At 40.5% G+C, this 12,474-nt stretch overlaps 1 protein-coding gene across 1 annotated transcript in view; it reads left to right on the forward strand.

Annotated features, from left to right (window-relative positions):
* Nucleotides 1-6,269: 6,269 nt before the first annotated feature.
* LOC119410431 (adhesion G protein-coupled receptor B1) overlaps nt 6,270-12,474 on the forward strand; it is a 104,457-nt gene continuing 98,252 nt past the window's right edge. Inside the window, exons 1-3 of the mRNA XM_037677342.1 lie at nt 6,270-6,323; nt 6,641-6,805; nt 6,913-7,077. Coding sequence (XP_037533270.1) covers nt 6,978-7,077 — 100 coding nt within the window. The 5' untranslated portion in view covers nt 6,270-6,323; nt 6,641-6,805; nt 6,913-6,977. The remainder of the gene's footprint in view (nt 6,324-6,640; nt 6,806-6,912; nt 7,078-12,474) is intronic.

Consider the following 12,474-nt stretch of genomic DNA (forward strand, 5'->3'; position numbering starts at 1 on the left):
ACACCTACAACCCCCTGAACATAAGAGGATCTGCGGTGGAAGTGGTCTCCAGCTACAAGTACTTGGGTGTACACATGAACAACAACCTCAGCTGGAGCAACAACACCACCAGCCTGATGAAGAAAGCTCATCAGAGACTCTACTTCCTCAGGCGGCTGAGACGAGCTGGTCTGGAAGCTCAGTCCTCACCTCCTTCTACAGGTGTGCAGTGGAGAGCATCCTGTGCTCCAGCATCAATGTGTGGCATGGAGGCTGCACAGCTGCAGAAAGAAAAGCTTTGCAGAGAGTGGTGAAGGCTGCACAGAAGATGTTGGAGTCAGTCTCCTCACCATCACAGACATCTACACCTCCAGATGCAGGAAGAGGGCCACCTGCATCATGAAGGACCACACTCACCCAGCACACACACTTTTTGCCCCACTCCCCTCAGGAAGGAGGTAGAGGAGTATTAAGTGTAGAACCACTAGACTGAGGAACAGCTTCTACCCTGAGGCTGTTAGACTCATGAATCTCTAACTAGAATAATCACTGTGAAAAACCATATCATGTTGCTGCTTATCTGTTTCATGTTGCTGCTGATCTGTTTCATGTTGATGTGTTCATGCGTGCACATCTGCTCACACAGACTCATGTTCATGTTTGTGCTGATGTTCAACGTAATGTTTTTATACTATTAGTGCTTAGTGTATATTTAGTTGATGTTTTTCTTAGTTCATATAGATGAACAGATGCTGAGATATATTCATCAATTAAAACGGATTCTTCATTTTTCTGGACTGAATAAAAAGTGCATTGAATTTAATAAAATGTAGCGTGAGACGTTATTCATCTTTGACCCATCAAAATGAATGTGGCCATTTATTTTACAGAATCAAAGTTTAACATCAAACATTTACATTAATTTGGCAAAATATGAGAATAACAACATAATTAATCAGCGGGCTGTACAATTATGATCAATTATCCACACGGCGGTGGATGAGCACTTTACACAGACATTTCTAAAATATCTGGAATGATTTCTACTTGAGAGAAGAATTTAAAGATGGAAAGATGGAGTTTAAAGGAGTGAAAGATGGATGAGGGAGAATGTTTATGTCGGCACTCAGAAACAGCACTCTCCGTTCGAACCCAGCTTTTCCTCGGTACGCTCGGTAGTAAACTTGACTCGTTACCTCTCTGAAGATGAATCAGCAGATACGGAGTTCCAGTTAACGCTACCTGTCCAGCGTCTCCGTAGGATGGCTGTGAATCGTCCGAAGCAGTGAAGATATTCCGTCCAACACAAGCTCACCTCAGCAAGTGGACTTCACATGAGTGGAGTCCGTCAGAGTTCCACCCAGAGGTGGAAGTACTATAATCCCATAAAACTCGGAAGAGCCTTATCATGACTGGACTTCTGTTCTCCCAAACGACTGGAGCTGCGATCATCACAGAGCTTCTCCGCGCTGAGAGAACTAGGAAGTACCGGCATTTTAAAGAGCTCTATTTCCGGTATATTTGAGCGTTCCTGATTGGTCAATATCAACCAGACAGGGGTGTGTTTTGTGATGTAAGAGGTTACTAGAAGTCAGAAAACAGCAAGAATGTTATTGGAACAGATTGAAAATGTTCCCAGACAGGCGAGAGAAATGTTTTGGCGAGTTTGGAGAAACAGGTGCCAACTCCTCTGTTTACGTCTGAGAGGATTTAAAAACAAGACAGATGTTCCAACACTTGTCTGCTTCGGCTCCGACCTTGGACAAAACTTACACTTGCTCATTCAAAGACAGCAAATCAGAAAATGCATGATTACTCTGTAACAGGCCTTAACATGAATTCTAACTTTGCATGAGGATTAAAAAATCATTACACTGTTTCACAGTTAATAAAATTGATTAGTTCACTGCAACATCTAAAATGGTTTGAACTAAGACACTTTGATTATCAACATTTGTAAAACAGGAATGATAATAGAAAAGAGAGTGTTCTTTCACTTGAATTTTCAAGAAAGAAAGTCTCAGGATGGGTGAACCTGTATTTCTGGATTCAAATCAATGAAATGACAGTTTCTGTCCCACAAGGTTCTTAAGGTCAAGGGTTTTGACCTTAGGCTTAGTTTTGACATCAGGTCAAGTTCACTACATTCATATCTTAGATGTTATCATTGTTTTTCTTTTACATTTTATTGTTGGATGTAACTGGGACCCTGTGTACATAATTTCGCTCCACCACATGTACCACATGAGGTGCGAATGACAATAAAGAATCTCTGACTCTGACTCTGATTGTTTAAGGAAGAAATTTGTTTCAAACGAAATTTGTAACTCAGCTAGTAGTTTAAATGGTCCAAGTCTACACAATGATAGGGTTTGAATCTTTCTAAATAAACATACTTTGAGTGAAGCATCCCTTTATTTTACTTATCAGTTCCCTGGTTCCTGTTTAGATTTGTCCCTTTCCTTACCCACCCATTGCAGCCCAGTTTTTTTTTTTTTTTTTTATTTGTTCAGTGACCCATTAAATTAGCAGTCTCTGGAAGAAAAAAGATACCTGACATCCCTAGGCAGTGGCATTCTTTTCTAATTACAGTTAATGCAAAAGAAATTGTGTCAAAAACTTAAAGATGACAAAGAATAAGCTCCCAGAAAATTGAGGTCCATTTCAGAGGCTGCCTTTTTTTGAAATGGGGTCAAAAAGTGAATTTGGACAAAGCATTAGAAGTCTGTCCTCCCAGATAAGATGGCAATTATGTGGGGTTCTCACAGTTTAGTCAAAGGTCTAGACCTGATTTATAGATCAAGTCAAAGGCTCAGAACAACTACCAACAAGAAAATTATTTTTATTACATTTGAAAACAGATTTAAACCTTTACTTAAAAAACATAACCTTGACTCAGGAATTCTGGCCAACTATAGACCTATATCTAATCTAACTTTCATCTCAAAAATTCTAGAGAAAATAGTTGCAGATCAGGTGCGTGAACATCTACAAAGAAATAATCTGTTTGAAGAGTTTCAGTCAGGGTTTAGAGCTCATCATAGCACAGAAACAGCACTAGTAAAAGTCACTAATGATATTCTCATGGCCTCAGACAATGGACTTGTGTCTATACTGGTCCTGTTAGACCTCAGTGCTGCGTTTGATACAGTTGATCACAATATTTTACTACAGAGGCTTGAATATGATGTTGGGATTACAGAAACAGCTCTAAAATGGTTTAAATCATATCTATCTGATAGATTTCAATTGGTAAATGTAAATAATGAATCTTCATCATACACCAAAGTTAATCAGGGAGTTCCTCAAGGTTCAGTGCTTGGACCAATACTCTTGACCTTGTATATACTTCCATTAGGTAAAGTTATTAAACAGCATGGATACATTTTCATTGTTATGCTGATGGTACACACAAACCCAATGAATCCAATCAGCTACTTAGACTACAAGCATGTCTTAAAGACATTAAAACCTGGATGACCCTTAATTTTCTGCTTTAGAACACAGACAAGACTGAGGTTTTAGGTTTTGGACCTGTGCACCTTAGGAATTAATTTTTCAGTCTTTCTCCCTCCTTAGATGCAATAATCTGTCCTCCAGTTCTAATGTTAAAAATCTTGTTGTTATTTTTGATCAGGACATGTCTTTTATCCCCCACATTAAAAATGTTTCTATAACCGCCTTCTTCAAACTGCGTAATATCACTAACATTAGAAACATCTGATCTAAAAATGATGCAGAAAAACTGGTTCATGCATTTGTCATGTCTAGACTGGACTATTGCAATGGTTTGTTATCTGGGTGTCCAAATACTTCTTTAAAACGTCTTCAGTTGATCCAAAATGCTGCTGCCAGAGTCTTCCAGTTTTAGCTTCTCTCTATTGGCTCCGTTTCAAGTTCAGAGTTGAATTCAAAATTTTACTTCTAACCTACAAAGCTCTCAACAACCTAGCTCCATCTTTTATTTGAGATCTTAAATGTGACCAAATCTACCCTTAGATATAAATAAAGTAACCTAACCTAAACTTATTGTTCCATATTTTCCTAATAGAGCACTTCGCTCTCAGACTTCAGGTTTTCTCGCGGTTCCTAGAGTTTCCAAAAGCAGAATGGGAGGAAAATATTTCAGTTATCAGGCTCATCTCTTGTGGAACCAACTTACAGATCCTGTCCGTAAGGCTGACACATTCGGCAGTTTTAAGACTGGATTTAAGATTTTCCTTTTTGATAAGTCCTATAGTTAGGGTTGGCTTGTTGTGCTTTTTTAAGACTACTGGAGGACAAATTGACGTCATTTCCTTAAATTAATTGTTAAAACTAAATAGTTTCCATTTGATACTACATGTGATTCTTGACCTGCCATTGTGTATCTGTTCCTCTGAAACCCAGCCGCTCTAAGCAGATGGCCGCCTGTCCTGAGTCTGGTTCTGCTAAAGGTTTCTTCCTCATGAGGGAGTTTTTCTTTCCACTGTCACCTTCATACTTGCTCAGGATGAGAGTTCAGTGATGGAGTTAAACTCAAAGCAGTCTGCTCCTCAGATAAATAATGTTCAATTATTATTTTTATATATGGATTTTTCTGTTCAGTGCCCTGAGATGACTTCTGTTGTGACTTGGCGCTACATAAATAAAATTAAATTTAATTTAACTGAAATTGAATTGGATTTCAGGTAACAGGTTAACAGGTTTTATGACATTTTTCACAATTTGTGTGCACAACAACATCAGTTGTTTTCTCTGACAACAAAGGTTTTTGAATCCAGATCACAATTCAGTTTATTTATATAGCACCAAATTGCAACAGAAGTTGTCTCAGGGCACTGCAGAAACATTCACATACATAAAAGCCAATTAGTAAAAGTTCTCTATCTAAGAAAGCCAACAGACACGTTGAATCTTCACTTGGTCAGTCTCCCATCCTAAGCAAGCACAAAGGAGACAGTGGAAAGGAAAAACTCCCTTTTAACAGGAAGAAACCTCCAGCAGAACCAGACCATCTGAGTGGCCATCTGCTTCGACCGACTGGGTTTGAGAGGACAGAAAGGAGAAACAAACAGAATGGCAGGTGTAGGTGCAGATGTACCTGGAAGGCAAAAATACATATCAAGGATAGAAAAAAAAAATTACAAATACAAAACAGGTAGAGTAAGTAAAAACAGAAGTAGAGTGAAGAACTGTGTTCAGTTTGTCTTTCAACAGTCTTGGCATATAGTAACAGAACTAAGGGACAGCTCAGGAAATCTAAGCCAACCCTAACTATAGGATTTATCAAAAAGGAAAGTCTTAAGTCTAGTTTTAAAACTGGATAATGTGTCAGCCTCATGGACAGAGATTGGAAGTTGGTTCCACAAGAGAGGAGCCTGAGAACTGAAAGATCTGCCTCCCATTCTGATTTTTGAAATTCTAGGAACCACAAGTAAACCTGCAGCCTGAGAGTGAAGTGCTCTGTTAGGAAAATATGGAACAATAAGATCTGTAATATAAGACATAGCTAAATTGTTGAGAGCTTTGTATGTTAGAAGTAAGATTTTTGAATTCAATTGTGGACTTGACAGGGAGCCAATGGAGAGAAGTTAAAACTGGAGAGATATGGTCTCTCCTAGTTCAAGGCCAAGTTCAAGTTGTGTTTATTTACAAACAAAACAAAAACAAACAAAAAAAGTAGAAACATTTCGTCTTTCATCCGAAAGACTTCCTCAGTCTGAGGTGCTGTTTTCAGCTCAGTCTCTTAAATAGCACCTTCTCAGAGTGGATCAACCAGTTTTGCTGCTGACAACCAGAACCAGCTGATCACATGCTCAAGAAGGACCATCAGCCTAACAATGGATCATTAGCACCTGATGGCTGTTTACTGTTCACAGAGGGCTGAGTGATACTAGCAATCACAGCATTTTAATAGGGGGGCAGATGAACACAATTTCAGTAAATAAATGCCTATGTGTCAGTTAGACTAATTTTTGCAGAATAGCAGTTCCATTCATCTTTCTGGAAATATTAATTATTTGATGAAGGCAGTCTCTAAAGTGTGGCACAGATAGAATCTACCATTAGAGGCATCACAGCCCTTCCTGTACAGAGATGTTGTCCTGCATGGTAATTAGCTATGCCCCATTTCCTTTTTCTCCTTTCTTCCCCTTCCCCAACCTTCCATTCTTTACTTGCCCCCTCTTCCCTAGTAGACTCAACTTCAGGTGAGGAATGGTCAGCGTGGAATGTGTGTTCTGCCACATGTGGGGAGGGCTGGCAGAGTCGCACTCGTTTTTGTGTGTCCTCCTCCTACAGCACCCAGTGCAGTGGGCCACTGCGAGAGCAGAGACCTTGTAACAACTCAGCTGTTTGTCCAGGTAAGCCCCCACCCCTGCATTCACCTTGTCCCATTCCCTTTCAGCACATTCCTAATCTTCTTCCTGACCTTACCTGACCCAAAGATAATGTATTTCAGACGAATAGAGATGCAGGGGATTTGCGTTTTTGTTTACTCCTATCCTCATGACCAACAAAAGTATTTGCTGTGGTTCAGTTATAATTTCTGAAAAAGGACAGCAGAGTAATGAGTGTATTATTTTTTAGTTCCCCTATGAAGTCATTCCCTGTTGTTCTTTTGCTTTCTGAGGTCCTGTGTTTATCTGATTAATTTTAGCATTAGCTGCTCTACTTGCAGTGCACGCTGTGTGGGATGAGTGGTCACCATGGAGCCTGTGTTCATCCACCTGTGGGAGAGGCTACAGGTCTCGAACACGAACTTGTGCACCCCCACAGTTTGGGGGAGATCCTTGTGATGGACCAGAGAAACAGACCAAATTCTGTAACATAGCTGTATGTCCAGGTGAGGCAAGCACACAAAGCCAAAAATGGAAAATGACAAAATAAGTGTTTTATCATAATCCATTGTCTTTGCTGTGTCTTTGGGGCTGTGACCCTGTCAATCGTCAGTGGATGGATTCTGGAATGAGTGGTCCAGCTGGAGTTCCTGCTCAGTCTCCTGTTCTAATGGGACTATGCAGAGAACCAGGGAGTGCAACAACCCATCGTATGGAGGCTCTGAGTGCAGGGGACAGTATATGGAGACTGTGGACTGCTTCCTTGGAGAGTGTCCTGGTATGAGAATATACATGTTTTAAAAGGTGTTTTGGTATCTTGGGGGTGGGGGGTTGCCTATTCTAAGCCCAATTCTAAAGAATGTTGTTCAAATTGTTTTCCTACAAATAGTACCCTCACTTTGTATCCAGAAGTTGTCATTTTGTCCGACTGTTGGGTGGCATCATTCATCCAATATGAGGAACTTCTGTCCATATTTATAAAAGTTTTTCTATAAGTTAAATTCAATTCAACCTTTATCTAGACATATAAATTACATTGAGCCTCAAAGACTCATTTACAAGTGAGATTTGTTTAGACAGACAAAGAAGTAGTGAAACTGGACACATGGTGAGTTCTAGAATTGCACCGCTCCAGGTGGCTGCATGTTGGAGCAGCTCTGTTACTTTCATTCTGAGATTTTGCTTTAGGAAACTTTAATTCCTCCTTTTCTGGATGTAAGTCACATTTTTTGGGTGATTGTTTCCTCTGGTATCAGATGCTGTGCAGCTGGAAGGATTTTTACTGAAACTTTTTTAGTTTTGGACATTTGTTTTGATGTGTAACCATGGCAACAAGGCAGTTTTCTACAACCAACAGCAGCTGATTAACATCTCAAAAGCTCAAATAATATCTCAGCTACAGCCCCAAATCTCAAATGAGTTGAAAAGGATGTTCTGTGGATGCATTCTCATCAACCTGCCAGCTGTGCTTGAGTGCCTGACCACTGAGATCCTGGAACTAGCATGAAACACAGCTCATGACAGTGGAAGGACAGGATCGTCCCTCGGCACCTACAGATGGCTGTTCGCAGCAACAAGGAGCTCGGCGGACTGCTGGGAGGAGTGGCCATCGCGCTGGGAGGAGTGGCCATCGCGCTGGGAGGAGTTCTGCCCGGCATTCGGGCGGTCCTACAGCCCGGGGGAACCGACTAAATAACCCCTTCTCAAACCAAGAAGCCAGCCGAGTCTGGGTGGACGGATCGGACGGCATCTGCAGCCAGTTTTTTAGGATCCGCTGTGGGATGAACCTTTACAAGAGATCCTTCCTGTCTACAGCCATCACTATCTATAACATCTCTTATTAAAATGAGAATAACGACTTACAACAACAAAATAATTTCCCTTTGGGATTAATAAAGTATTTTTGAATTGAATTTGAATTGAATGTAAGAATTAGAGGCAAAAAAATATTTCTATCAAACTCTTTCTTCTTGGCTGAGAAGAAAGACTCTGATATTGAAAAAACATCCTCGCACATACATACAAGCACATGGTGATGTCGACTTTCCTTGTGGGGGGGGGGGGGGGGGTGACAAGGGCAGTGAGGATGTCCAAGGACACTCTCAGGGGTACTAATGGAGTTCTGATAATTATGTAATAATCAGCCAGTTTCCTCCTGTGAGATCCGTAAATATTCTCGAGGGATGTCGGGGAATGGCCAACGACAACGCCAATGAGAATCCAAGAGTCCTGAAATGCTGACACAATGTTTATTCGGCTGGTTTCTTCAGGTTGATCAGTGGAATTCCTTGATGGGAGGAAGGGGGGGCAGAGCGTCAGATTACGTCTTCCAGGAGGATTGAGATAAGGTGGCCTGTAAGGCCAGCCAAGGGAGCCAAATTCAGATAAACAACATTTGTTTTTGCAGTCAGGCAGAACTTTAATTTTTATCTGCATCGAGTCTTTGCTGGTCTCATGTAGATTCCGAAAGGTCCAAATTAAGTGGACACACCACTGATCTGTGCCTGAGAATATTCCCCGAGATGTGATCTATCCTGGCAGTGAGTCCCAAGGGCCACATATGGCCTGTGATTCTCACAAATCACATCCAATTTGCGATCAAGTCCGCTAAGCAATAGAGTCTGGGTGCATGAGACACTGAGCAAACCTTCACACAGGTGACAGCCTGACCAGGCCAGATTAGCTGCAACCATCTTCTTTGTATGTTGATAAATTAGGAACCAGACAATTCCAAAAACAGAAAACCTGTTATTATAAATCCAATTATATGCAGTTTCGGCATCCTCAATCAACAGAAGAACATGTCGTCCAGGCAGTTCAGCTCGTCTGAAGCTTGTCTCAAAAATTTTGTCCATTACATTGAGAGACCAACTGTCCAGATCCACAAAATTATGGTTCAGATGATATGTAGAGAGAGGCTCAGAAGCAGTTTTACAGACAGGACAGAGCAGCAAAGCGGAGGAGGGAGAGGAGGGGAAAAGCGTCCGACCTCTGCAAGATGATTGTAGATTGCAGTGGTGAAGCCTGAAATTAGTTCACGTGTAGGCCATCAAATTTACCAATCCAAAAATTAAATGGAAATTAAAACAACGTTTTGATGTATATTTTCATTATAACCTGAGTTGTCAAAAGACAGAGTAAGCTATTGCATCACAGTTGAGAGGAACATTCTTCATGCATGTCCCCAAATTTGACAGAGTTTGATATATAAGTACTATCAGCTTATTATTATTGCTTTAAAAATCATTTATGAATGAAAGTTTACTTTGATCAAACAAAAAAGTATATTTAGCTGCTTTTACACTAATCAAAATTTTAAAAAGGCAGATGAATAAAATTCTGGGTATTTTTTCTGTGTACATCATTAAAATAGACGTGTATTTCAACTCACTAGCCAATATAAAATGATTTATATGGAGATGTTTTAGTGGGATCATAGACCCAGTTTCGGGAACCTCTATAGGGATATTCCCTGAGCAGTCCTGGACCAACTGAACGAGCTAAAGTGACAGCCTAATAGAACATTGAAGAGAAACCATGTATTACTTATGCAGTGTACATTTGATTCACAGACTCTGTTTCCAAATTAAAAAGTAGTATTTAAACTACTGTATTTGGTCAGGGTCATTAATTGGTAACCTAGAAAATTAGGTCCGAGCTGCGAAGCGCTACGAAGGCCTATTGTAATCGCTCTGTTCATTAGGCCCAAGCAGCAATTTTTCTGTCAAATGAATTGGCCTTTTGGAGGCCTAAGCATATCTGAAAACTCACCAAATTTGGCGGATGCTTCAGGACTGCATGAAAATTACATATTTTAAGGGCGTCGCAAAAATTGCTACAGAAACGGCTCAACAGTGCCACCTGGAAATTTTCAAAATACCCTTCGCATTAAACTTATTTTGTCATACAAGCATGAAATTTGGTACACTTGTCCTACTCCCCAAGATTCACATAAAAACCCTCTGGCACCAACGCTGTACAATAAACAGGAAGGCAGTCATTTTGGATCAAGGTCCCAAATGTCATATCTTTTTGGAGGTTTACAGCCTATGCATTTGAACAAACTCCTCCTAGGGATTTCGCTCAATCGGTTTCAAACTTGACCATTTTGTTCATAAGACATGGGGAACGAAAAGTTACCGAAACGGTGCGTTTCGGAGCGTGCTGAAGAGACAGGGCCAGAACTCCAAGTTTGACATCTCGCCATGAAAAATGAAACACTAAGAGCTCATACACGAAAACTGTCTGAGACATTATACCTTCAGTGATTGATCCACATCCGGTCCTTTGCAAGACTAAATGGTAAAATCATGACATCACTTAAGCCACACCCCCTGAGAACAGGAAGTGTAAAGTTTTACGTTGAACGTTCCCTATCTGACCCTTGTGATCTAATCAGCATGATAGTGTGTCCAGTGACCGAAGACATGTTGGTGTAACTTGCTTTCCAACACTGACAGTTTTGGGTGGAGCATGTGGGCTGCATGGCAGCATGGTGAAGTAAGACATGACGCCGTCGCCATACGTTTGGTTCTAAATTGCACAGATTTGAGCCGAGGTGCACCAAAATCAGTTTGATCGATCATTATCCACACCTTGAACAGGAATCCATGATAAATAGCCAGTAGCCTCCACAGTGCCCCTACAATATTTTAAAACTGCAACCCCAAGCCAATTTATGACCAATAATTCTGAAACTCTGTGAACATCTGTATCTTTTCAGGACCTATGAAAAAGTTTCTTGGAGCCGTGGTCCACATTCAACAGGAAGTCAGCCATTTTGGGTCAAAGGGTCATTTGTGGGTGTTGCTAATTGCAAGTTTTAACAAACTCCTCATAGGGATTTTGAAGGATTGCCTTCAAACTTGGTTAATATGCCCTTAATACATTGGGGAGTAAAACTTATTAAAAGCTTGCGTTTTCTTATATGTTAAAGGGGCGTGGCCAGGCCTCAAAGTTTTGCTTCATGCCGTTAATTTCCAAACACTATAACTTTCATGTTGAAAGACCGAAATGCAACAAACAGGAGTTTGGCAGGAGTCATCCCTGTTGAATGCCAGATGATCCTCGGTGGTAATATTCTGACGTCATCAAAGCCCCGCCCCCTCAGAACAAGAAGTCTTTTTTTTTTACTTTGAATGCTCCCTTTCTGACAACCTTGACAATCAGGATGAATCTGTGTTAGAAGACATTTAACAAGTTAGTCTGACTTGTGTTAAAGCGCAAACCATTTTGGCTGGAGGATGTGGGTGTGGCGGCATGGAGAATTAAGAAGTGACACGGTTGTAATACGTTTGGCTCTAAATTGCACAGATTGAAGCCGTGGTGCACCAAATGATGATCGATCATTATCCACCCTTTGAACAGGAATCCATGATAAGTGGCCAATAGCCTCCACAGCGTCCCTACATTATTCCTACAGTTATATTTCAGTGATACATCATCCGATCTGTACCAGATTTATTGTGCGTCATTAGTGAGCACTTCTACACACGTTGATATTGTGGTTTAATATGTGACTCCCGTGCGGCCCCTAGATTATTCCAAAAGCTGTATCTCAGAGATACATCATCTGCTCTGCACCATATTTTAGGTGCGTAATAAGTGAGCACTTCTAAACACATTAATCCTGTGGTTTAACACTAGAAGTCCCAGAGAAGGGTCATTTAACATTTCTACCTTTGGAACCCAGAGACGGGTCGAGTGACCTGAAGGATTTTAGCTAACATCCTATAATGAGCTGTTAACAGGCGCTTTTGTTTTGTAAATAAGGCCATTACTGGTGCACCACAGGAGGGGGCACGCTTAACTCCCAACTAACTGTTTTCCATTGAGTTTAGCCATTTAGTTTCTAGTTAGTTATATTCAGTTTATTGTATTTTATAATATGAAGATTTTTTATATATATATTGGTGGCACGTTGTTGCACATTTTGAACAAATTGAAGTCGATTTACCGTTTATTTTTCAATTGGTTTGGCTCATTTCTTGAAACCGAGATGACATTCTCAAAACACCATGTGAAACACAACTCAAGAGACTTTGCATTTTGAGGTTACTGACAATTTGTATGAAACACATATTTTGTTTTGATATATATAGTATTTAGCTTAGTTTTGAGCAAAAAAGCACAGACCATAAGCAATTGTGTGTAAGTCAAGAGGACTAAAACTTCA

Source organism: Nematolebias whitei, chromosome 5 (genome assembly GCF_014905685.2).
Source record: "Nematolebias whitei isolate Nwh7 chromosome 5, NemWhi1, whole genome shotgun sequence".
Lineage (NCBI taxonomy): Eukaryota > Metazoa > Chordata > Actinopteri > Cyprinodontiformes > Rivulidae > Nematolebias > Nematolebias whitei.